Source organism: Trachypithecus francoisi, unplaced genomic scaffold (assembly GCF_009764315.1).
Source record: "Trachypithecus francoisi isolate TF-2019V2 unplaced genomic scaffold, Tfra_2.0 Contig01436, whole genome shotgun sequence".
In the NCBI taxonomy this organism is placed as follows: domain Eukaryota; kingdom Metazoa; phylum Chordata; class Mammalia; order Primates; family Cercopithecidae; genus Trachypithecus; species Trachypithecus francoisi.
Window position 1 is genome coordinate 2,241,246 of NW_022681430.1, and position 25,690 is coordinate 2,266,935.

Genomic DNA, 25,690 nt, shown 5'->3' on the forward strand with positions numbered 1-25,690 from the left:
TGTCATCCAGGCTGGAGTGCAGTGGTGTGATCTTGATTCACTGCAACCTCCACCTCCTGGTTTCAAGCAATTCTCCTGCCTCAGCCTCCCAAGTAGCTGGGATTACAGGTACCCACCACCACGCCCAGCTAATTTTTGTATTTTTAGTAGAGACAGTGTTTCACCATGTTGGCCATGGCTGATCTGGAGCCCCTGACCTTGAGTGATCCACCCACCTCGGTCTCCCAGAGTGCTGAGATTACAGGCATGAGCCACTGCGCCCAGTCAGTACTTAGATTTCTTAAGATCCAACCTTAAGAAAGACAATTAGAAGACAGAATGGGCAACTGGGAGAGGCCTGGTAATATGGCAGATGGGAGAGGGGGTGAAGGTGTGGGTGGTAGGAGGGTGGCTGGTTGGGGAAGTGGCCACTGGATCTTAGGCCACAGGCATACTTTTCCATCTCCAGCTTCCTCATTTACAGAAAACCAGACTGCAGTGGTGTGATGGAAATGTGTGGGTCGGGGACAGGTGACTGGCTTTCATTACTAACCAGAGGACAGCTTAGACAAGTCACTCTGGCTGGGCCTCAGTTTCCTTATCTCTAACAGGACTGGATTGCCCAGTGCTCCTCAGACTGTGGCACCTGGGGCACATTAATAGCTTGTGTGTGTATCTGGCCTTGAAATATCTGTCTTCCTGGGATGGCAACTGTATTAAAAAATTTGGAAGGACTCACCCTTTTTAACAAGAAAGCATTTTGTGTCATTGTTCAGAATGCAAAATATATATGCATTTTAGTTACAATAATATTTGATAACATTTAATGAGTAATTACTGTATGCCAAGTGTGCCAAACTCTAGGTGAGCCTCACAATAACCTAATGGGGTATTATTATTCCCATTTTATAGATTAAAAATCTGGGGTAGAGGGGGTAGATAATCCACCTAAAGACCTGTTATTAAGTAGTGATAAAAGATCTCCACTCCCTCTCTCCCCCACAAAAAATATGGACTCATTACAAGTTGCTTTAGGATCTACCTCCAGACCCATGGAGTTTCTTTAGTAAAATCTGAACGACACAGGCCAAAATAATCTCCAAAGGCCAGCTCTGACACTTTTAAATCAATTTTAGCTAAATCCGTTCACAAAAGGCTTCGCACATCCAGCGTCCCTGAAGGATGAAGGAGGTTGGGCAGGCCCTGCGGGGGCTCGATGAATTCGCTAAGTGAGTTTTCTGGCTTCTGAGTACACTTTAAAATGGCCAGAGGGCGCGAGGCTTCCGGCTAGGCCGCCACCTCCCCGCCCAGCTGTGGTGTTTGCAGCCAGTGTTGTCGGGCACTTCCTTGTTCCCGCGCGCCCCGGGCGCAGCTCCCTGCACCCAGCGCTAGCGCTCCTCAGAAGGGAGGGGGCCAGAGGTGAGATTTCGCAACCACCTCCCTCCTTCTTTCCCCGCCTTTGCACTCAGTCTTCTCCCAGATGAGCACTCTCTCAGACCGCTGCGGGCCGCCAGGCACCGGGAATGTCCACTGAATGCGCGCGGGCAGCGGGCGACGCGCCCTTGCGCAGCCTGGAGCAAGCCAACCGCACCCGCTTCTCCTTCTTCTCGGACGTCAAGGGCGACCACCGGGTACTGCTGGCCGCAGTGGAGACAACCGTGCTGGCGCTCATCTTTGCAGTGTCGCTGCTGGGCAACGTGTGCGCCCTGGTGCTGGTGGCGCGCCGACGACGCCGCGGCACGACAGCCTGCCTGGTGCTCAACCTCTTCTGCGCCGACCTGCTCTTCATCAGTGCGATCCCTCTGGTGCTGGCCGTGCGCTGGACCGAGGCATGGCTGCTGGGCCCCGTTGCCTGCCACTTGCTCTTCTACGTGATGACCCTGAGCGGCAGCGTCACCATGCTCACGCTGGCCGCGGTCAGCCTAGAGCGCATGGTGTGCATCGTGCACCTGCAGCGCGGCGTGCGGGGTCCTGGGCGGCGGGCGCGGGCAGTGCTGCTGGCACTCATCTGGGGCTACTCGGCGGTCGCCGCTCTGCCTCTCTGCGTCTTCTTCCGAGTCGTCCCGCAACGGCTACCCGGGGCCGACCAGGTGAGCGCCCCTCTGTGCGTGCCGGGCAGGTGTCCTGCGCAGGCTGGGAAGCGAGGCCCCGACGGAAGCTGGGATGAGGATGATCAACAACAATAGCCATTTATTGCACTTAATCGTTGTGCCAAACCTTGTGCCCATCTCTGTGAAGTTTAATCTCTTAAATCTCACTACAACGCTGTGCACACGCCCTCCTAAATGATGTAAGTGGAGTCCCCCAAATTCTTGCGAAATGCAATGACTGTTCCGAGGTTAATTAACGAGTAGTTTAGGAGCGAGACGGAACTTTGGGGGTGTAGGGTGGCCAATCACTTTGTATTGAATCATGATTCCTCGCCAGGTGTTACAATACTATTATCAGGCCCATTTCACAGATGAGAAGCAGAGGTACACCAAAGTGTATAATAACTTGCCCAGAGTATTTTACCCGTAATTCGAGGAGGAGTTGGGCTCCTTCCAGTTTACCCGTAATTCAAGGAGGAGTTGAGCTCCTGTCCAGGGTTGGGTTATGGTCCTGCTTTGAAAGCGCATGGGCAAGCGCGTGTGACCTAGGGACCCCAGATGCAATGCTGTCTTTAGGGGACTTGTGACGGAATTCCCTTCCGGGGTCTTCAGTATTTTTCAGCTGCAAAACGGAAGGATTACACTAGACCTTCAAGGTGTCCTGGGCTCCTTAAATGTGCAGATTACAAAGGCTGGGCCGACGAGCTTTGTTTTGCGTAGCGGGTCCATAGTTGTCATTATTAGGTCATGGGGGCGGGGGGCGGTGGGTGGGTGGGAGTGACCATGATCTGAATAAGGTTCTATGCATAGTACAGGACATTGGCTCGGGTTCCCTCGAATCCCGCGGTCCGGAATCACGAGCTCGGGTCTTTTACTCTTGCCGCTTTGTCCCGTGGTTGCAGGGTTCGTGCGCCCAGATCCACCCGGGAGAGTAGACTTAGACGCGGAGTCACGGTGAAGGACAGCGGCCGCTGTCTGGCTGTCTTCCTAGTGTGTTTGGTTCTCCGTGCTTCGCGGAGAGAGAGAGGGAAAGGACCTAGGTCTGTGCGCTGGGGGCTCAGCCTCCAGGAGCGTCTGCCGGTGGCTGGTTCTTGGCCTTCCCTTCCCTACCGGGGTCACTGGTTTTTCGGCCCGGAATCTCCTACCCTTAAGCTCCCTCTCCACGTAGGAGTGAGTATGGGGTGTCCTGAGTAATCGTGACACAAACAGGAATCACAGTCCCAAAGAGGGACCTTCTAAGTGGTCAGAGAGGGGAGTAGGGAGGGAGAAATTACATGGTACCAGGGGAAGGCTCGGTTATGGAGATACACACAGCCCACCAGGGACACCCCCTGGGTGTGTGACCCTACAGAGCCTGGAACGGAGAGGTGGTGCTTCTCTGGGGGTTTTCCCAGACCAGTCTCTCATACAGCCCTTTATGGGGGATGGGGTAGGATGGATGGAGTCTGCCTCCCATATCCTGTGCGAGTTTTTTTTTTTTTTTTAACATAAACTTAAAATACTTGTTTCTAATGCTTGTGTGGAATACATTGTGAGGTGTTTGTTTGTTTATGGCCTTGAATGACTAACAGGCAGGAGCCCCATTAAGACTGTGGCACTTGATCAAATAACATGCAAGCTTGTGGCCATGTCCACTCAAGTGGGGCCCAGAGAAGCCAGGATTAGCTGAACAGGTGGGTGCCATTTATAGGCAGACCACGGGCTGTGGCTTAGTGGGCAGGCTTGTTCTTAGCCCACACAAACCTGAGAATCAAGGTGGGCCACGCAGATGCCTCTAAAAGCATGGATCAGGTGGGGGCTGGGCTTCTGCCATCAGTTTCTTTGATTTTTTTTTTTTTTTAATGTGTTATTCTCTCAACGAGTTACAGTACTTGTATATTTCTCACAGAACTTGAGGTATTTCACCTCATTTTCTTTCTTATGGGAGAAAATGATGTTCAGGGAATGAAAGACCAGGTAGAATGTATCTTGAAGGTATCTTAAGTTTTCTGACATGTATTTTGTGCCTCTCCCTTTTTTCAATGATTTCAAGTATAATCCTAATTAATTGGCAAATGACATTAAAAAATAAGACTCTTGTCACTTCCCAGCCAAAGCCCAGACTAAAATTGTGTGCTGACAGGGACACAGGCAACTGTTTGGGTGAGAAGGCCTTGGCATAGGCGAGGGCCTTCCGTGTCTTGGCCACTTAGTACTGTACCCCTGTTAAGGAATCGGGGTGTGGTTAGAGCCCTCTGTGGTGCTTCCAGAGTGGTCACAGTTGTGCTGCAAGGTGCTTCCGTGGAGGTCTGTGTTGTGATGCCTGGGCACATAGACCTCCCTTATTTTAATGTTGAAATACTTCCTTGGTTTTAAGAGCCTTTGGAGAGGGATTTGGGCAAAGCCACTGGGAGAGAATGAACCTGTGGTGTGCACTGGGGGCCAGGTGAGTTAGTTACCCACAGGAGCCCTACTCACTGAAATTAGTAGAGGTGAGGTGGGAAAGCTTGAAATTTAAAAAAAAAAAAAATCCCTGGGCACGGTGGCTCACACCTGTAATCCCAGCACTTTGGGAGGCTGAGACGGGCGGATCACTTGAGGTCAGGAATTGGAGACAAGCCTGGCCAACGTGGTGAAACCCCGTCTCTACCAAAAATACAAAAATTAGCTGGGTTTGGTGGTATACACCTGTAGTCCCAGGTACAAGGGAGGCTGAGGCATGAGAATTGCTTGAACCCAGAAGGTGGAGGTTGCAGTGAGCTGAGATGGTACCACTGCACTCCAGCCTGGCTAGCAAAGCAAGACTCAATCTCAAAAAAAAAAAAAAAAATTAAAAAAATTTTAAAAAATGAGACAATCTTTTCTGGCTCTCCATCTTCTTTGTCTTCTTTCCTATCTGTCTGCCGCATCCACCCCATCTCTTTCTTTCTGTCTCTCTCTCTCTCTCACACACACACACACACACTTTCACACCTACCTGCCCAGGAACCCAACAAACAGAAAAACCCCAGTTTCTTAAGGGTTGCTGCCTGAACACATAGGAAACATCCCATTTTATAGGTTCAGCAGTTGAAGAAATAAGTTGAAAAGAATGAGAGAAAATAAAGGAGGAGTGTAGTCATTAAAAAAAAAAAAGCAACAGGAGGATCTGGTCTAGACTGACTGGGTCTCACATTTAAAATTAGCAAAGGCTTGTTTTCTCAATCGCCATATTCCCAGCTTTCTGCTTGTGGATTCTGCCTGCCCCATCCCACTTGGAGACTAAATATGGATGTTTTGGATGGGGGATATTTTCCTAACCCAAACCACACACTGAGAGAATCAACCAAGCCTAAGCAGATGCTGGCTCTCTCCCCTCAAGGAGCGTTGGCCAAGGAAACTGCCCCTTTAGAGCTTCTCCGACCCCCCCTGAAACAGAAACTCAATCTCTCATCCATGTGGGCTATGGGTGCCCAGTAGTTCATGGTAATCAGACTCTAAAACTCCTCTGAAGAGAAGATGAGGGGATAAACATCCTAGAAATGTGAGACAACTTGGTATGTGGAGTGGACTTTGGAGTCAAACGTTCTGTTTAAATCCCATCTCGGCCATTCGGGAGCTTTGTGACAGAATCCAAGCTGTCTAACCTCTCAGTACCTCACTTTCCTCTTCTGCAAAATGGGCATAATTATCGTATCAACCAACCTTACTGGATGCTCACGGGCACTCATGTTCTGTAAATGGGCCAACACCTGGTGCATACACAGTTAAGTGCATAAGAATTGCTAGCCATTATTAGTTTCCTTATCTTTGAGCATAAACATTTTAAACATCCTTCAAACAGTATAATTCTTCTGATTGCTGTAAAATAACAGATTGCCATTTAAAGAGGGTGGACACATCCTAGCAACATTGACATCTCAGCCAGGTCAGCTCACTCTGCTTCAACAGGATTCCAGCCTGTGTGTGCTGTGGCCCTCGCTGGGTGGTGACCCACATCCGCAGGTGGAGAAGACTGTCTATCCTGGCCAGGATGTGCTGCCCATTCATTCTGCAAACATTTACCGAGCACCCTTCCCCTCTTGCCCCTGCCACAAATCATGTAAATCCGCCTCCTTCTCTTCAAGAAGAAGCACACAGATGGTCCTAGATTCTGGCCTAATGTGGTCCTCACAGTCACCCCACCCCATATTCTTTTGTTTATTCTAAAAGAGGAAATCTCTGAAGTCACAGAATGGCAAAAGATGGAACCAGAATGTAGCCCCACTCTTTTGGGTCCCTCTGGATGCCATCACCCTTGGGTTTATACTTCCTTGGGGCACTTGATCCCACTGCCCCACCCTACCCTAATTTAATACCAGGCTAGTCATGTGAACGTTCACGTGTCTCTGCCGAGTGTGGATTGCCTGAGAAAACAAACACAGTTTGCTTGCCTTCGTTACCATTAGAGAATACTTTTAAAATATAAGAAAGGAAGCATCTGTTGCGTTGATATTTTCTCTCTTTTTTGCTGGGTAGCTGATAGAAGAGGAAATATCCAACTAGGACTCCTAGGTTCTTAAAATGATCTTGAAGTCTTCCATGTTGATGGCAGAGGTGAGGCATAGGAACAAGGATTTATCAAGGGTCTCCAGAGGTACTGCAGGAAGAATCATCAGAGGGACTGATAGGCAAACAGCTGGAACAAACAGCTGGAACTGATCTGCAAATAGGCAGTGTTTGCAAGTAAGTCAGCCAGTGTGGGGAGGGTCAGAGTTTCCGGTGCCTGTGGACAGATGTCCCCATCTACCAGGGGAGTCTCTTTAGAAAATCTCGTTTGGCAATTTTGTCCTGAACACCTAATATGTATTAGTCAGAATTCTAGGTGCTGGGATGCTGGCTGGAAAAAGGCAGGCTTGGTCCCCACCCTTAGTAGCACACTTCAGCGGGGGCTTCAGACAGGGAAGGGGATGATTGCACAAGCTGTGGAGAGCTGTGGAGGGGTCTCTGCTGGGTGTGGGGAGTCCAGGAAGCTATTGGGAGACGGCAGTGTCCCCAGTGAGTGTGAAGATGAGAGGAAGTAAGCCAGGCAAGGGAATGGAGACCAGGAGGGCGTTACAGGCAGAGGAGAGTCCACATGGAGGCCAAAGGAACAGTGAGTGCTGAAACTTGCAAGGGGTTCTTCACCACGCATGTGTACAGCGTGAGGTTCAGTGGGGGCAAAAGACAGTGCTGGAAGGGTTGGCAGAGGAGAGGGAGAAGGGCCAGAGTCATCCTGGTAGGAGGTTTGGACTTAGTGGTGATGGCCTGGTCTTGGTAAGGGTTGGGGGCAGGTCAGTGAAAATGCAATAGGTGGGTGAGTCAATGGTGATGAAGGAGGAACTTAGAGATTCCTTCTGAGTGGGGAGGAGGAGGTGGGCAGAAGGCCAGTGCTCAGGTTTCTGGGAGCTTGGAGAATGGCGGCCCTGTGCCCTGATTCGGGAAGTTCGGGAATCAGGTGGAACGGTTTGGGGATGGGACCTTCAAAGCTTAATGTGCCTGTGAGGCCTCCTGCTGAGATGTCCAGGCCTCCTGCTGAGGTGTCCTCATGGCTACTGGGTGAGTCTGGGGTTCAGGAAAGCACGGAGCTGAAAAGAGTAGATTGGAGCTTTATCTGCAAAAGGAGCCATGGAAATGGGTGAGATAGCCAGGAAGAAGTGGAGACTGGCATGAGGCAGAACACATTTGGGGGATCCAAGTCACACTTATCCCTTCACCGTGAGTGGCCTCCCATTTCATTCCAGAATTCTGGTCTGACACCTGAGCTCCGGCCTCCCTATGCCCCTGGCTGTGGTCCTTCCAGGCATAGCAGAAACAATCCCTCCTGGGTGGCTCTGCCCTCTCTGGTCCCCTGAGGCTCTCTGGGCACTTCCAGCTGCTTGTCCTGTCCTGAAGTGTCCTAGTGCTTCTCTGCGTCCCTCACTGCTGGAGGATAGGGCCAGCGCCTTGCTCTTCCTCACCATGGCTTCGCTGTGGTCAGCCACCATGTCTGGAGTCGGGTGGTTGAGCAAATGAATTAAAGAAGACTATTGTTGACTCTGCCAATTCCGCTTCTGTAACTCAGTAACAAGGCAGAGCTACCACTTTTGTTTTCCAAGTTCCCTTTTTAAAATCAGGAGACATTTCACATGTGCAGAAAAAGTACAGAGACTATGATAAGACTCACACCCCTACCTTACAGACTTGACACACTGCCTAACTCCTCTACATGTCACAGCCTGCGGGAGAATATCTAGAATCAAAACGACTTAAACCAAATGGATTTTCCCACAGAAACCAACGTATGACAACAACTTGGATCTCTGTGGGCGTGGCACCTGTTATTTTATTTTTTAATGAGACCAGACAGTGCATTTAGTCAACAGTAACATATAAAACCTTCTAAAGAACATACCAATCCATCATTTAGGCCCCTGAGTCAGTTGCACTGCCTCTTAGTTCATGTGTGAGGGTGTTGGGCAGAGTTCTTATCTTACTTCCTTATCACACTTCCTGCCCTGAGCAATAGCCACAAATCAAAAGGTGAGAGAATGTCTTTATTAAAGTCACGGAATTTGGGAGCTTCCTGGGACAGGTTCATTGTCTCTGTAGAAAAATAGCTAGTAAAGTTGGCAGAACTATCATGGTGGTCTGTGTTTCATGTTTGATCATCATTTCACTTATAAATCAACTTTTTTTCTTTTATAAAAGTAATACAGGCACATCATGGGAAATTAGGAAATTCAGATAAGCCACAAAAATAAAAACAATTTGAGAGTCCTGCCTAGAAATAGACACTTCACTTTCTGGATTGTATCCGTCCATGTTTTTTTCTGTGCATGCAAGCATGTGAGTGTATGTGAAAAACAGTGTGTATGTTGGATGGCTATATACTCATTCACACATATACGTTCTCTTCAACACACTGGGATCAGAGAAGCACATGGTTTAGGGACCTGCTTTTTTTCTTTCATTCCTACTGTAGAGAGAACACCTTGCTCTATCATTATATCCTCCACAAAAGTCTTGCTAACCCTGGAGAGATTTTGGCAGACATTCTGGAAAAGGCTTTTGGAAAGAGTTGGGGGTCTTAAGAAAAGCTTCTGGGCGTCCTCTGTTTTTCTACTGTCCCTTAAAATGTTTCCATCACAGGAACAGGAATTAGAAACCAAATCACATTCAGGACTGGAATCCATTTCTTTCGATTGGTGCTTTAGCGTATCTGCTCATATGTATTGCTACTGCTGTCTTGGAACAAGGGGTCCATAGTGGGCAGAAGCCTGAATACAAAAGAGGGTGGTGTGGGTGTTCTAGAGAGCAGTGGTAGCCTCACTGCTAGTAATCAGAAGATCCTTGAAAGAAACAGGTTTCTGGCCGGGGCTGGTGGCTCATGTCTGTAATCACAGCACTTTGGGAGGCCAAGGCAGGTAGATCACAAGGTCAGGAAATTGAGACCATTCTGGCTAACATGGTGAAACCCCTTGTCTACTAAAAAATACAAAAAAAATTTAGCTGGTCATGGTGGTGCACGCCTGTGGTCCCAGCTACTCGGGAGGCTGAGGCAAGGCAGGAGAATTGTTTGAATCTGGGAGGCGGAGGTTGCAGTGAGCCAAGATCACGCCACTGCACTCCAGACCTCCAGACTGGCAACAAAGCGAGACTCTGTCTCAAAAAAAAGCAGGTTTCTTTCCAATTACCAAAACGTGTGAAGCTTTAATAAACTTCCCCCTACCATGTGTTCACACCAGCCCAGTCTTGATTCACTGTTAAAAATTCTCTGCTTTTGGCCTAGTAGAGCATTCAATGAATATTGGTCAAGTGAATGAATGAATGAATGGTATTTTGGATGATAATGCTACTCCTAGACATTGGTTAAGATGCCTTGGCCCTTCAAAATTGATAACGTGGTCTTTTTACACAGCATGTGCTCTTAAAAATCTGTTCTGTATGCATGTGTTAGGGCCACTTGTTTTCTAAACAGTTTTGTTTCTGTAGTCAATTGGGCATAGGAATTTTATATGCGGGGAGTTAGTATACACACACACACACACACACACACAGATATATGTCTGTTTTCACTGGCCTATTTATTCATTGGATGAAATTGTTGCAGAAGCTATTTGTAACTATTCAGTAAGGTCTCCATATGTTTCAGTTCTTGCACTTAGTGTTAAACATTTGAATCAATACAACCTAGTGACAGCAGCAAGATCACGAACCTTCACACTCTTCTGCCATATTCCATTCGTTTTACATCTTGAACTGTCTGTGAGTGGAGGCTGATCTTTGCCTTGGGGCTCTAGACGGCCAGGTTGACGCAGCTTGACACACTTTAGACACTTGAGCACCCTCAGCATGAACACTTAATGCTTTAGCACAGACTCTGTGGCCTTCGGCTTACACAGTGTGACTACAGGGAAACCTAGTTCGTGTTTTGATGTGTTTATTATGTAGCATGTCCTTTCCAATCTCTGTAACCTTTCAGGGGTCAGTTTTCTTTGTTGTAAAATGGCAGGCTTGGAAGAGGAGGCTCAAAAGCCCTTTGCATGTCAGCCCAGGGAAATAGAAAGACCACACCTGGGAACCGACTCTAACTCTTACCACCCTGTAAGCCTGAGGCTCAGCTGCTGTCCCTGGAGAACAGGAAACACAGTCGTGGCTATTCTGAGGTTCAGGGGCAAGTGCTTTGTAAGTGGAATTGTGGTGGGCAGTGGGAGGGATTCTGGGGTTCAGTGTCATGCTAGTTGTGTAACTGGGAAATGCAACCAGTAAGTGTCAGGAAACCCTCACTCAGTAAGACTGAGCCAGAGGCCAATAAGAAGCCAGCATTTATATGATGTTCTTTTCCTTTTTGTAACTAGGAAATTTCGATTTGCACACTGATTTGGCCCACCATTGCTGGAGAGATCTCGTGGGATGTGTCTTTTGTTACTTTGAACTTCTTGGTGCCAGGACTGGTCATTGTGATCAGTTACTCCAAAATTTTACAGGTATGTTTGTTTTAAGTGCTACCATTGAACTTCACTCAGACTTGGGGTTATTTCTGCTGAAATCTTAGAATTTGGGGTCGGAGAACACCTAAGAGTTCACGCCAGCTCAATCTTGATTCACTGCACAGGTCTACAGCACTGAGGAAGGAGTGGGTGTTTTTTTTTTTAAGTTATATCTTTGTGATTCTGTTTTTGCTCATCACTAAAGTAATACCAGGTCATTACAAAAAATTAAATTAAAATGAAAGAGACACATAAATGTAAATAACACAGAAACTGAAAACTTGCTCTACCTTCTTAACAACTCAAGATGTATTTTTTCAGGTTATTTTTCTTATAAGCTTATGTATGTGTCATGTACACTGTGTGTGTATTTGATGAACCACATGAAATTGCAGGTTAAAATGGTCCAATGGTTATCTGACACTGTTCAATGTTCTTTTCAGATATGAGATAATACTCTCTGCTCTGTAACTCCTTTTTTTTCACTTAACATTATATCTTAACATCTTTCTACATCATTCCTATATCTCTAGCTCATTATTTTTAGTGGCTACAGATGTGACTTCATTTATTTTATGGTCTTTTGGGCTGTGTCCATTGTTTCCCCATCGCAAACACTGCAATACTGGAGAATGCATACTTTTAAAAACATTTTATTGAAGTATTATATACATATATAAAAAGCACATAGGTATAGGCTCTAACTGAGTGCATTCATGAAAGCAGCTCCCAGGTCAAGAAACGGAATATTACCAGAAGTCCCTCCTATTATCTTCCAGTCGCTACTCCACCCACCCTCAGGGAATGTCCATTTCAAATGTGCACTGAAACAGGAAATGATCTCTACCTTCAAAACAAATATGTACAGGCACATAAAAAGGACGAGTCAGCCTGTTTTATATCTCTTAAGGCAGCCCATTTGTGAGGAAGTTGCCTGCCCAGGCAAACAGCATGGGTGCATTCATGTTTATGCCCATTTTAGAAGGTTTACTGCAAAGCTCTTGGACCCTCGTGGAGGTTTATAGTTGTTGAATCTTGGTTTTACAGTGTCTCCTGTGTGGGTCATCTGGCAAGTAGGCACATTGAAGTGGTGCCCTGTAGGGCCTGCTCGCCATCTGGTCACTTTTATGGCCCTTTCTTTGCAGTTGAGGGTCTGTAACCTTCTTAGATGCTCAGAACCCATAGCCAGGCCAACCTCCATCCAGGTCTGCTAATCCCTGGGTCCTGTGGGAGATGGCCCCTCCATGTCACTCATGAGACTCTTGCCCACCCAATGGCCACTAAAGTGACACCCAGCCTGGGGCTTGTTCAAGTGCAGGAGGCAGATTCAGGCCTGGAGTTAAGGTTTGGACAGTGCTTGCGATGGGACCAGGCATATGATAGTGCTATATAAGTGTTAGCTATTATCATTAAGTTAAAATGAGAGGAAAAGGAAGATAAATGTAGAACTTTGTGAGAGAAAAAGGAAGATAAACATAGAACTTATTTAACAAATATTTACATAGTGTTGATCCTATGCCAGGAACTAACTCTTTAATTCTGATAAGAATAACAGATGAAGAAATCCAGGCACAGGGAGGTTAAGTAACTTACCCAAGGTAACACAGCCTGTAAGTGGCGATCAGCATTTAAATTCAGTCAGTCTGACCCTAGAGTCCCAATGCATTAATTCCTCAGACATGTGTTAAGGGTCTGCCCTGTGCACAGTGCTTGGGGGAAAGGAGGTGGGCTAAAACCGAGCAAGACACATTCTCTATCCAGAAGGAGCTTGGACATAAAAGGGGAAGAGGGAGGAGACAAAGGTGCTGATATTGAAAGCAGAGAAACTGAACACAAGGTGGAAGATACTGAGACTTTGCAAACACTTTGCAAACTGTTAAATGATACACAAACGTAAGGGATGAATAAGGGGTATAAGAAAGAAGAACAGGCCAGGTGTGGTGGCTCACAACTGTAATATCAGCACTTTGGGATGCCGAGGTCGGCGGATCACCTGGGGTCAGGAGTTCAAGGCCAGCCTTGCCAACATGGTGAAAGCCCATCTCTACTAATAATGCAAAAATCAGCCTGGCGTAGTGGTGGGCGTCTGTAATCCCAGCTACTGTGGAGGCTGAGGCAGGAGAATCGCTTGAACCCAGGAGGAGGAGGTTGCAGTGAGCTGAGATTGTGCCACTGCACTCCAGTCTGGGCAACAAAGTGAGACTCTGTCTGAAAAAAAAAAAAAAAAAAGCAAAAGACCATGAAGACAGACAAAGAGACTTGACAGTGTTATTTTAACAATCTGGGTTTGAGTCTTGAATCTGCCACTTACTTGCTGTGTGGCCTTGGCCAGGTTAGTTACCATCTCTGGGCCTCAGTTTCCTCATCTGCAAAATGGCAAACATAATTGCCAGCAGTGTAGAGTTGTCATAAGGCATGTAGGAGATGCTACTGATGGGACAGAGAGAGCCATGCCTGCCTGTCTCAGGCGATGAATAAATTATGACGGTCGTGATTTGTTAGGCAGGGCTGCTCTTCCGACCCTTGTCTCAGAGCATGCTGGGAAAAGGTGCTGCTAAGATTTGCAAGAGAATAAACAACAGCCCAGATATGGAGCACATCAGGAACAAGGAATTGCCGCTAGAGCAGGACTGGCTGGAAGGGGCGGCAGCATTTGGTCTCCTTCCTGGAGGTCTCACTCCTGAGTTCCTTAGGGGCCAAGAGGGCTGTGGTCTGCCCCTTTTCACTCGTACCTCACGCTTCTCAGCTGCCTGCTGAGGGAGGAATGATTTTCCACCCACCCCCATCTTTTTCTCAAGGCCAGGGTCTACCTGGAAAAATTCTATGAGACCTGAGGAGTTGGGGCAGGTGTCCTCTTAGCAACCCACCTCTAAACAGCAGTTTACTCTTGAACCACCTTATGTCTAAACCCACAGCCAACCTTCACTTCTCCCCATCACAGACCTCAGAACAGTTCCTGGATGCAAGAGCTGTCATGACTCACAGTGCGGTGAAAGGGTACTCTGAGTCACAGAGTGACAGGTCAAATATAGAATTTACATTCTATCACCATCCTCACCTTAATGCCCTGTGTGGTCTGGCCCTGCTGCCTTTCTCACCTTCATATTTCACCCTCCCTTGTGTCCACATTGGCCTTGAGGCTGTACTGTGCACTTCTGTCCCAGGGCCTTTGCACCTGCCACTTGTTCTCCTGGATCTCTCTTCTCCAGATTTCTGCATGGGCCACTTCCCCACTTCATTTAGTCTTTACTCAAAAAGCTCTTCAGCAAAAAGTCTCCCCATCAATCTCCAATTCCTTATCCTGATTTATTTCTCTTCAAACACTTACTACACCTGTCATATTCCATTTATGACAGTCATCTATCTTGCCCACTACAACACAAGCTCCATGAGAGCAGAGGTTTTGGTTTGTTCACTGCTTTATTCCTATGCCTAGATCAGAGCCTGACTCATTCACTGTAGGTGCTCAATAAATATTTGTTGAATGAATGAGGCATAAGCCTTGGATCACATTGAAAGGGTCTATAGGGTAGTCTCTTGGACAGTGGGAAAATCACTGAACAGAGAGTCCTAAGACAGGAATTCTAATCTAGGCTGTATCACTGTGCGACCTTGGGCAAGTCACTTAAGTAATGTGATCCTCACTTTCTGCAGGAGCCAAATATGCCTCAGTGGATTAACACAATAAAATGAAAGAGCAGACATAATAATGTTTTAAAAATCACAATTTTAATCCAAATATCACTTAAAAATTACTTTCCACCTTATTAGCAAGATTCACTATTGCCCATTTCCCAGGAGGACTATGACATTTGTCTTCACTTGGTACCATGAGTTTGCCAGGCTGATAACTTGGAAGCAGGCAAGCTATACCAGGTGGATGGAGTGTCTGGGCAGGGCCTCAGTTTGCAGCTCCTCCTCTGTGAAGATATACTTAACTCAGAGATACTGAGTCAGCTTTTCTGTACAAGCTTTTTCTGTGAAGCTTGGTTTTACATAACTCTCTAAAATCATTTGAACATCAATGTTAATTAGGCGTAATAACAGACAATTCACAAATTGTTTGAAGCCATGGGATACATAACTACAGCCCTTCCAGTCCCACTTCTCACCTGTCACTAGTTCCTGTAACCCAGGTCTCATCTCCAGGCTTGAGAAGTGTCTCTTTTTCACATCACCCTGGTCTTCTATTGTTCTAAAGCAGTATGTCTTCTAGAATGTTCTGTAGAGTGCCATGGGAATGTTAGGTGTTAGAAAGAGTTTGGAAAATGCTGGCATAGGCTAGATGGGATTCTTTGCTGCAGGACTTCTCAGAATGTTTATTATGCCAATATACTTTGAGGATCTCCCACACAGTAATAGAATAGGTATCATTGCTAAACGTGACTACAGAACCCCCTTTTCTCCACAGAGCATCTGTCTGCGCTGGTGCTCCATGGAATGCCTTTTTGGAAACCCTGCTCTAAAGTCTCCACCTTCCTTCCTGGTTCTGACCTGGACAAGAATTCAAAGCAGGCTTTGCCCTGGCTCTTTCCCTACTGCCCACCCTTCAGGGGCTGCTTCATGTGCTTGAGGCAGTGGCCTTATTCACCCTTCTGCCCTCCCTGCTTCCTCTTTCCTTGTTACTCAGACATGCCATACATCTTCAGTGAATTTTTCCAATCGACAGTTTTCCCAAGGGAATAAACCTCCCAGCAACTCCTAAGTGCCTTCAGATCAGGTTGTAACCACTGTTTGGGGCTGGCTTGACGTCACTGCCCAGCAACTGTTGCCATGGCAACTGAGATGCCTCTACCCTTTTGTAACAGTAGATGTTTATTGATCCCCCTCTCATTGCCCACATACGCACCAGAATGGAAGAGCAGCGTGGGCGGAGCTGCCTTGCTTATTGCTGTGTGTCCAGCACCTATGAGTGCTTCACATAGCAGGAGCTTATAAATATTTGTCGAATAAGTGAGTCTATGGCTTGCAGATGGAAAACCCTCAGCCTGTCTCAGGGCTTAACTGAGAAACAAAATCTGTTTCCGCAGAACGCGAGGTGTTAGACAGTGAACACAAAGCCCTTTCTCCACGCCTGACCTGCATTCCCCAGCTTTGGGGGCCTGCATGCTGGTCACGAAAAGGGAGGTGGAATCTCTGGAAAGATGAAATCTTCTGTCCAGTGATTCTAAACGGGAGGCTGTTGATTGACCAAGCAGCCCCCAGAGGAGACTCAACCTTCAGGAGCCCAACGTTGTCAGTAGGAACACCCTCTACCCATCCCCACATGTTGGCAGCAGTGGTCTGCTGGCATGGGGTGGCAGAAGGGTGTGAGGTGGGGTGGCGGCTCCCCCACGGTCTTCAGAAGCTCATGTGAGTGTGGAGGCAGTGAGTCTCCAAAAGGTCTCTCTTCAAAGGACTGGGGGGAACTTGAGACTGAGCCTGTTGTCCTAGATGAGCAGCTGCAACACTTTAGTGGTCAAGAATCACCTGGGGAGTTTAGGAAACTTGCAGATTTCTGGGCCCCACCCAGCTCCACACAATCCGAATGTCTGAAGGGGCCCCCAGCGTTTGCATTTAATCATGTACCCAGTGGCCGTGTACCACATTCTCCAGAAGCTGTCCACCTCTGTTGAGGTGCTGTGCCTCAGCGGAGAAGAGCACTGGCACCTGGCATGGGGTACACTCCCCTACTTGACTATGAGGCCTCAAGCAAGTCAATTGTCTTCTCAGGGCCTCTTAGTTCCAAAACTGCGGCAACCACAGAACCTATCCCAGAGGCTTGTTCTGAGGATTAGGATTAATCCTTGAAAGTTAATTGAGCATTTAGTTTAATCCAAAAGCACATCAAGCTTTCTGCCCAGTGCAGGAGACATTTGCAATCCTGGATCAATGTTAACTATCCTTGACATCTAGCATGGCGAGAGGAGGAGGAGAGGAGCCACATTCGGTTACAGAGCCCCATTTTCTTCCTCACCCCCTACCAGTGGTGGGAACTGTGGAGAGAAGGCGACAGTAGCATCTGTCAGTGCTAAAAAAGATCCAGGCCGGGCGCGGTGGCTCACGCCTGTAACTCTAGCACTTTGGGAGGACGAGGCAGATGAATCACCTGAGGTCGGGAGGTCAAGACCAGCCTGACCAACATGGAGAAACTCCATCTCTACTAAAAATACAAAATTAGCCAGGTGTGGTGGTGCATGCCTGTAATCCCAGCTGCTTGGGAGGCTGAGGCAGGAGAATTGCTTGAACTGAGAGGTGGAGGTTGTGGTGAGCCGAGATCCCGCCATTGCTCTCCAACCTGGGCAACAAGAATGAAACTCTGTCTCAAAAATAAATAAATAAATAAATAAATAATTAAAAAAAAAACCCATCCACTTTTGCACTTGGCCCATGAGTCAGCCCACTTTGTTTGTCTGTCACCCACAGCCATTGTCAGGCTCCTGCTAGGGCTCTGGGCTGCAGAAGACACAGGCATGCCTTGCTTCAGCTCCCATCCCCCAAGGAACCAGCAGTCTGGTGGGGGGTCTGTGTTCATCTGTTCTCACACTGCTTTAAAGAACTGCCTGAGACTGGGTAATTTATACAGAAAATGTACAGCTTTAGTTGACTCAGTTCCACATGGCTGGGGAGACCTCAGGAAACTTGCAATCATAGCAGAAGGGGAAGCAAGGACCTTCTTTTCATAATGGCAGGAGAGAGAAGAGAGTGAACAGGAGCAGGGAAAACTCTTATAAAACCATCAGACCTCATGAGAACTCATTCACTAGCACAAGAACAGCGTGGGGGAAACTGCCCCCATGATCCTAACACCTCTCACCTGGTCCCTCCCTCCACATGTGGGGATTACGGGAATTACAATTCAAGATAAGATTTGGGTAGGGACACAGATCCAAACCGTATTCGGGTCAGAGGTAAGAAGGATGCCTGGACATCTACCACATATGTGTACGTGGCAAGTGTCACATGAGTGCCTGAAACACAATGCTGCAGGATGCCAGGCGGGAGATGAAACAGGAATCCTTCTCAGAGTTCCTGGCATTAGCGTTTGGAGTTAAAGGCTGGGCAGAAGGATTCCCATAGGCAGAGATACTAGAGAGTGGGAAAGAACTAGTTTATGATAGAGAGAATGGGCTGGCGTCAGGCTGCCAAGTTGGCAGTCTACCTCTGCAACTTCTTAGCTGAGTACTGGTGGGCAAGTTTTTTAAGCTCTTTGAGCCTCAGCTTCCTCATTTGTAAAATGGGGATCATCACAGTACATATGTCACAGAATTGTTGGGAGAATTTAAAAAGGTAAACTAAGTGGTAGGTAAGGGCCTGGCACATAGCAGGTGCTCCATAAATGTGAGCCTTCATCAACATCGCTCATCAAAAGGTATTTTTGTGGCACTACACCAGGGACCCTGAGTACATCGTTGCCCTTCTTAGGATGGTGTGGGTAGCAAGAGGGATGAAGCTGCCATCAGAATCAGCCCTTGTGGGTCCCCAGCCTGTGCTTAGGCCTCGAGTGACACCCCTACTCAGAGGCGGTGCCAGTTCCTCCGCAGCCCGCCCACCTGACACCCTGCCCAGCTGATAGTCTCCTAGATCTAACAGCCAAGGCAGGTTCCTGAGATTAACCAGGTTTCACCTGAACACAAGTTCTAATTTTGATTCTACATAGTGATTTCCAGACTTGGATGTGCCAATACAGCCTCCAGCATTTGAGCCCGAGGTGGTGCCCTGTGTCTCCTGAGCAACCTTCACCTTGCAGAGCCATCGAGGGGAGGGGAGGGCTGAATAGTGTGGCCATCCCTTTTGAGCCTTTTGTGATTTGTCTCATATTTAATCCCACTGAGCTAGATTTTCAGAGATGGGGGCTCTGATCCTGTATTATCAGTGGAGTGACCTTCCACACGCTTCTTAAAGTTCTTGAAATTCAATTTCCTCATCTGGGAAGTGGGAACAATGATAGTGCAAATCTAAAGAGTAGGTGTGAAGATTAAATGTGACAATTGAGAAGTAAATGTGCGGCACAGTGCCGGTCACATGGAAGCCCTCAGTAAGGCTAGAGGTCTGTATGACTGTGAGGCTGTTCACTCAGCATCTGTTGCCCTGGTCTCCACCATCAACAGGTGGACCTAAACTCCTACACAGAGCAAGCAGCCACATTGAATCATAAAACAAACAACTATCCTTTAATTAGCTAGTTACAAGGTTTTTTTTTTTTTTTTTTTTGAGACAGGGCCTCACTCTGTCACCCATGCTGGAGTGCAGTGGCGCAATCTCGACTCACTGCAACCTCCACCTCCTGGGTTCAAGCGATTCTCATGCTTCAGCCTCCTGAGTAGTTGGGATTACAGGCGCCCACCACCACACCCAGCTCATTTTTTGGTATTTGTAGTAGAGACAGGGTTTCACCATGTTGCCAGGGTTGTCTTGAACCCCTGACCTCAAGTGATCTGCCTGCCTCGGCCTCCCAAAGTGCTGGGATTCCAGGCATGAGCCACCATGCCCGGCCTAGTTACAAGTGTTCTAATGGGAATATTTTCAGCCATTCCGATCTTGCAGTTAAACTGGCCTGAACTGTGAATGATGTTAATTACCTTCTAATTACTCCCCATCTTGAGATTCAGAGTCTTGGGGGACACCTGTAGGATCTCCTGAAAGAAGAGTCCAGAATCCCCTTCTAAGCCCACATGACCAGGGCTGCCTTCATTGCCTGCCATGCCTCTGCTTCACTGCCAGCCCTGCTCATTAATACAAAATATTAGAGGTCCCAGCAGCTCCACTTGGTAGGAATCTATTCTACCGACATGCTCACCTAGGTGTGCAAGGATATGCATGAGGAGGCTCATTCCACCAGTTGCCACCTCTCAACAGGGGACACAAATATAAAATGGTCATTTTCCACAAATATCACCAGCAGTGCTCTGACCAGCTCCTCTGTCTTGCTGGGGCAGGGGCACCTTTAAGGACACCTGTGTCTGATTTACAGAGCTTTCCAGTCACTTTTTGGTTGTTTACAATGTCAGTCTCACAGTCAGTTCAAAGCTTCCCCTGCCCGAGGCATAGGATGTGGGTTTGTGGTACTGGAACTGGGAGGCGGACAGAGAAGGAGGATGGGCTGCCCTGCCAGTGGTCTGGTCTCCCACAAGGACAAGGAACTTGCATGATTGCCCATATGAGGTGGTTGCCCCCTCTGTTGGTCATTGCCTCTGATTTCCCTGTGTCTGGTGGTGGTGCCAACAGGCCCTGCTGTTGAGGGGATCATTCCCAAGCAGCACCCACTCCAACCCCTGGGCAGGCCCTTCCCACACCCACTCCCACCAGGTATGGGAAGACCCTTCCCACATACTCAGCTTCACTTTCAGATTGGCTCCTGACAGCAGCTGCTCCAGCAAATGAGCAGCCTCTGATCACATCATCCTTCCTTACCCCCTGACTCCGGGGCCTGTAGGCAAGACTAGGATCCATTTTCTCCTGCTCCTGCAAAAGGAAAGGAACCTAGGTTGAGGTCCAGTGCCCTCTTCTGCCTGGCCTGCCACACTAGTATGCCATCTGCCACTCAACAACCTGTAGGGGAGTGATATGGTTTGACTGTGCCCCCACCCAAATCTCATCTTGAATTGTAGTTCCCGTAATCCCCATATGTCACAGGAGGAACCCGGTGGGATGTAACTGAATCATGGGCATGGTTGCCCCCAAGCTGCTCTCGTGGTAGTAAGTTCGCACGAAATCTGATGGTTTTACAAAGGTCTTCCCCATTCGCTTGGTTCTCATTCTTCTCCTTCCTGCCACCATGTGGAAAAGGACACATTTGCTTCCCCTTCTGCCATGATTGTAAGTTTCCTGAGGCCTCCCTAGCCCCGCAGAACTATGAGTCAATTAAACCTCTTTCCTTTATAAATTATCCAGTCTTGGGTATGTCCTTATAGCAGCATGAGAACGGACTAATAAAGGGAGAGAGGAAGAGTATGCATACTGCTACTTCAGCTGCTACCTCCCCAAACAAGGCCAAAGAAATAAAATACTCCTCAATAGGGGATGAATAAATCGCAACCACCATTTATAGAAGATAACAAGGATAAGGTGCCTTCTCTGTGCAGATGTGGCCCGAGCGCCATGATATATTGCTAGGTGAAAAAGGAGCAAGGCCCAGAGTGTGGTGCGTGGTGTGGGCCCGTCTGTGTACCAGCGGAAGAGCAGATGCCTGCAATCCCACAGCCAGGAATATTTTGTGTGGTGGTGGTGCATTTCCAGAAGGCCATATGGGAAAGTACTTATGTCGGTCACCTCTCAGGGTGGAAATGGAGGGCACAGAAGGCCGGAGATCTGATGTTCTTCATTTGCTCCCCATCAGTATAGCATTGTCTGAGTTTGTACCCTGAGCACATTGTGCTTGCAAATAATTAAAGAGTCACCTCTTTTAAAAAAATAACAGGGAAAATGTCCCTCTTCTAGACCACCCAATTCAGGCTTTTCACTTCCCCTCATAACTCTGTTTACGAGATAGGTGATTTTCTGCTTTATTTCTCAGGAGTCCAGCCAGGGGTCCCGTTTCTCCAGCACATCCTAAGCTTGGGCATGCAAAGTCCCAGAGGCACACAGCCTCAGTGCCTTGGGGATAGCAGATTCCACCTCCTGGGCCCCTAACTCAAACCCCCCAACAACCCTCAGTCACCTGTGGCTCCAGTCCTGTTTTGGTTTTCCACAGATCACAAAGGCATCAAGGAAGAGGCTCACAGTAAGCCTGGCCTACTCGGAGAGCCACCAGATCCGCGTGTCCCAGCAGGACTTCCGGCTGTTCCGCACCCTCTTCCTGCTCATGGTCTCCTTCTTCATCATGTGGAGCCCCATCATCATCACCATCCTCCTCATCCTGATCCAAAACTTCAATCAAGACCTGGTCATCTGGCCGTCCCTCTTCTTCTGGGTGGTGGCCTTCACATTTGCTAATTCAGCCCTAAACCCCATCCTCTACAACATGACACTGTGCAGGAATGAGTGGAAGAAAATATTTTGCTGCTTCTGGTTCCCAGAAAAGGGAGCCATTTTAACAGACACATCTGTCAAAAGAAATGACTTGTCAGTTATCTCTGGCTGATTAGTTTTTCTTTATAGGCAGAGTTTCTCACACCTGGTGAGCTGTGGCATGCTTTTAAACAGAGTTCGTTTCCAGTACCCTCCATCGGCGTACCCTGCTTTAAGAAAATGAACCTATGCAAATACACATCCACAGCATGGGCAAATTAAGGGGTGATCATCCAGTTTTGCAATATTTTCCCTTTATAAAAGATCTGTTGTCTAGGTGTGATGGTTCATGCCTATAATCCCAGAACTTTGGGAGGCTGAGATGGGTGGATCACATGAGGTCAGGAGTTCGAGACCAACCTGACCAACATGTTGAGACCCCTGTCTCTACTAAAAATAAAAAAAAAAATTAGCTGGGAGTGGTGGTGGGCACCTGTAATCCCAGCTACTTGGGAGGCTGAACCAGGAGAATCGCTTGAACCTGGCAGGCAGAGGTTGCAGTGAGCCGAGATCTTGCCATTGCACTCCAACCAGGGCAACAAGAGTGAAACTCCATCGTTAAAAAAAAAAAAAGGATTTCTTATGGGTTCCTTTTAAATGTGAACTTTTTTAGTGTGTTTGTGATATGATCGAATTTAATAAATATTTATTTATGACTGTTCAGCAATCACATCTCCTACATATAAAGCCACACCATAGTGGTTTCTGAAGTGAGTCTTAGAACTGATTCAGGATGCCGATTTCTTCTCTGAAGGGTCACAGCCACCCTGTGCCCTACCTTGTGCTCACAAAACTTTAGGATCATTCACTGATGTCAAGAGCAATTGAAGAATTTCCAAGGAACAGTTAAGGGTGACTTAATTTTTTTTTTTTCATTTATAAAAAATGCCATGGGCTCTTTTAAGAGAATCAGTGTCATGAAATCAGAGAGAAAGTAGGAAGACTCTGAAATGTTTGAGAGTGAGTTCATGGAGTGGTTTACTCCTGGTCCATCCAGCAGAGATGCCGCTTAAGCACCAGCCATGGCAGACAGTGTTCTTTGTGCTGGGAATTCAGTGGTGAACCAGACAGCCATGGCCCTCTCTCAGGGAGCTTACCTTTAAGTCAGGGATAGAAAAACTAAATAAAAGTCAATAAATTATATCTATATACAGATATATAGATATATTTGAGATGAGGGTCTTGCTCCAATGCCCAGGCTGGTGTGCGATGGCACAATCACGGCTCCCTGAAACCTCAAATGCCTTGGCTCAAGCAGTCCTCCCGCCTCAGCCTCCCAAGTAGCTGGGATTATAGGCATGAGCTGCCACACCTGGCTACAAATCAATAAATAGCACAGCATCACAGAGTGAATAAGCACTGTGAAGAAAATGGGACGGGGGCTATGGCAGTGATGGGAACTTAGATCAGGTGGGGAGGGGCCTAAGAAGACCTTTCTGAGGAGTAACATTTGGATCAAAAGGTAAGCGACAAGAAAGGGCCACCTGTGTGAATAGGGGGAAGGGACACAGAAGAGATGTCAGTGCAAGGAGGCTGACACGCTTGCAGGGAGAATGGTGTAAGCCGACTATTGATGGAGCCTCCTCTGCACTAATGCTGAGATGAGGGGTACCCAGCTGGGGCCTGTCAGTTGAGGCCAGAGAAATTGCAGGGCTAGATTGCATACGGCCTAGGAGTTTATTCTGTGCTCCAAGCCCCTGGAGGTTTGCAACTGGAGACTGACGTGACCTGATGAATGTGTGCAAAGATTACCCTGGCTGCCTTGCAGGGAATAGACTCTGAGGAGCATGAGTGAAAATGGAGACCAGCTGGGCAGCTGCTGAAGTGGAACAAGGGGATGGGACCTTGGAGGTGAGTGGCATTAGGGAGGGATTGTGAGAAATGACTTGTAAATATACTTTGGGAAGGTAAAACAAAGATGATTTCTTGATGGAAAGGATGGAATTGATAGAATGTGAGGGAAAGAGAGGGTTCAAGGGGAATACCCTGGTTTTTTAGCCTGTCATGAGTTGGATGGTGAAGCAGGCAACAAAAATGGGGGAGCCTGGGCAAAGATTAGGGGTGGGGGAGCCAAGAGTTTCATTTGGAGCTTATAAGTTTGAAATCCCAGTGAGACTTCCAAATTGAATAGGCAGTTGGATGCAGAAATGTGGAGCTTGGGCCTGGAGATGCACATTGTTTGGAGTTATAAATGGTGTTTATAGGCCTCTGGTTTTATAAAACCTCCCTTGGAGAGATAAAGAAAACCAGAGTCAAAGATTGAACCCAGGGACACTCCACCACTTGGAGGTTGGGCCAGTGGCTGGAATGCACAGCAGCACAGGGCCTGGCGTATAGTAGGTGTTCAACCAATCTTTGTTGCTGAGGAAATCAGCACCAGCAGTAGTGACTGCTTATGCAGTGTCTGGAGCAACTTGCTTCTGAAGTCAGATTCATGGAAATCACAAGCTCGAGGACAAATGAACAGAGATGTTTTGCTCACTTTAGTTAATAGATTTGATCAATTAAACCTGTTTTTGGAAGTGATGTGTGGCTATCTTATTGAAGCGGCATCGCTGTCTGGGGTAAATAACAGGGATTTGTCATCTTGTGCCAAGAGGATTAAGGACATGGACATAGGTGGGTGGGTTAAAGAGCAGAATGTTTAATAGGCAGAAGAAAGGAGAGAGGAGAGCAGCTCTCTCTCTCGTGAGACAGAAGCATCTGAAAAAGGAAAAGTGGTGGACCACAGCATATTTTATAGGCAGGCTTGAGGAGGTGGTGTCTGATTTACATAGGGCTCACAGATTGGTTTGACCAGGTGTGACGTTTACATAGTGCGGGAGAAAGGCTGGCCACCCCACCCAAATCTGATTATGCAAATGGACTTTCCACTTGGCCATCTTGTCTGCTCCTTACTGCACTCATGGCTGGCAAAAAGGGAAGATGGAACCACCATTTTGAGCATGCTTAGTCTTAGGTAGTACATTCCAATGGACACAACTGCTGGCATTCACCCATGCAAGCTTCCAACTTGCTTGTCTACTTGTGCAGAATGATTTTACAGGCCGCTCTTTGTTAGAAAAGGATTTAGGGGCTGCTTTTCAATAAAAGGAAAATCTTACCAAGGACTTCCGTACCCTTGCTATCTGCCTAAGTAATTTCTTTTAAACTCTTATATCATTATGGTTCTCTGAGGTTGTCAAACTGAAGCTGCGGAGCAAGGCTCTGACAGCCTTGACAGCCTGTGGTTCCGTGAGAGAGGAAGGCAAAGCTCTCCCATGCCCATCACCTGTCTCCTCTGTCTTTGGTGGAGAACGCTAGCATGGGGCACCCAGGAGCCTCTCACGGTCCCTGGATATCCCAACACCCCGGTGGAGATCTGTGACCCTTTCCTCACTCCCAGTGCATTTCATAGACGTCAACCTGGCATCACCGGTTTCACAGCTCCCCAGAGCTCTAACAGACATTGCCTAATTGAATTCTCACTGCAGCCCATCAGGCAAGGACTATTTTCCCTTATCTCCCAAGAAAAGAGTGAGGCTCAGAGAAGCCTTGTAACCAGCCCCAAATCCACAGCTAATATGTATCTGAACCAGATGTGCACTTAAACCAACATCCTCTGGTACCAAAGCCTTTCAACATGAGAAATGGAGGCCCTGGGAACACCTGAAAAACTGAGGCAAGTGGCCTTGCACCCATACA

The 25,690-nt window shown here is 47.6% G+C and overlaps 1 protein-coding gene across 1 annotated transcript; it reads left to right on the forward strand.

Annotated features, from left to right (window-relative positions):
- The first annotated feature begins 841 nt into the window (after positions 1-841).
- Positions 842-24,532, forward strand: FFAR4 (free fatty acid receptor 4). Its single transcript, XM_033224824.1, has 3 exons — positions 842-2,069; positions 10,886-11,014; positions 21,690-24,532. Exons 1-3 carry the CDS (start codon positions 1,503-1,505, stop codon positions 22,077-22,079), a joined length of 1,086 nt encoding a protein of 361 aa, XP_033080715.1. The 5' UTR covers positions 842-1,502; the 3' UTR covers positions 22,080-24,532.
- Positions 24,533-25,690: the final 1,158 nt, after the last annotated feature.

What these genes read in the sequence shown, in the direction of transcription:
- FFAR4 (XM_033224824.1), top strand. Translation starts at nt 1,503, where the DNA reads ATGTCCACTGAATGCGCGCGGGCAGCGGGCGACGCGCCCTTGCGCAGC. An exon ending in GGCTACCCGGGGCCGACCAG is followed by an intron (nt 2,070 to 10,885) that starts GTGAGCGCCCCT and finishes TTTTGTAACTAG; the next exon opens with GAAATTTCGATTTGCACACT. An exon ending in GTTACTCCAAAATTTTACAG is followed by an intron (nt 11,015 to 21,689) that starts GTATGTTTGTTT and finishes GGTTTTCCACAG; the next exon opens with ATCACAAAGGCATCAAGGAA.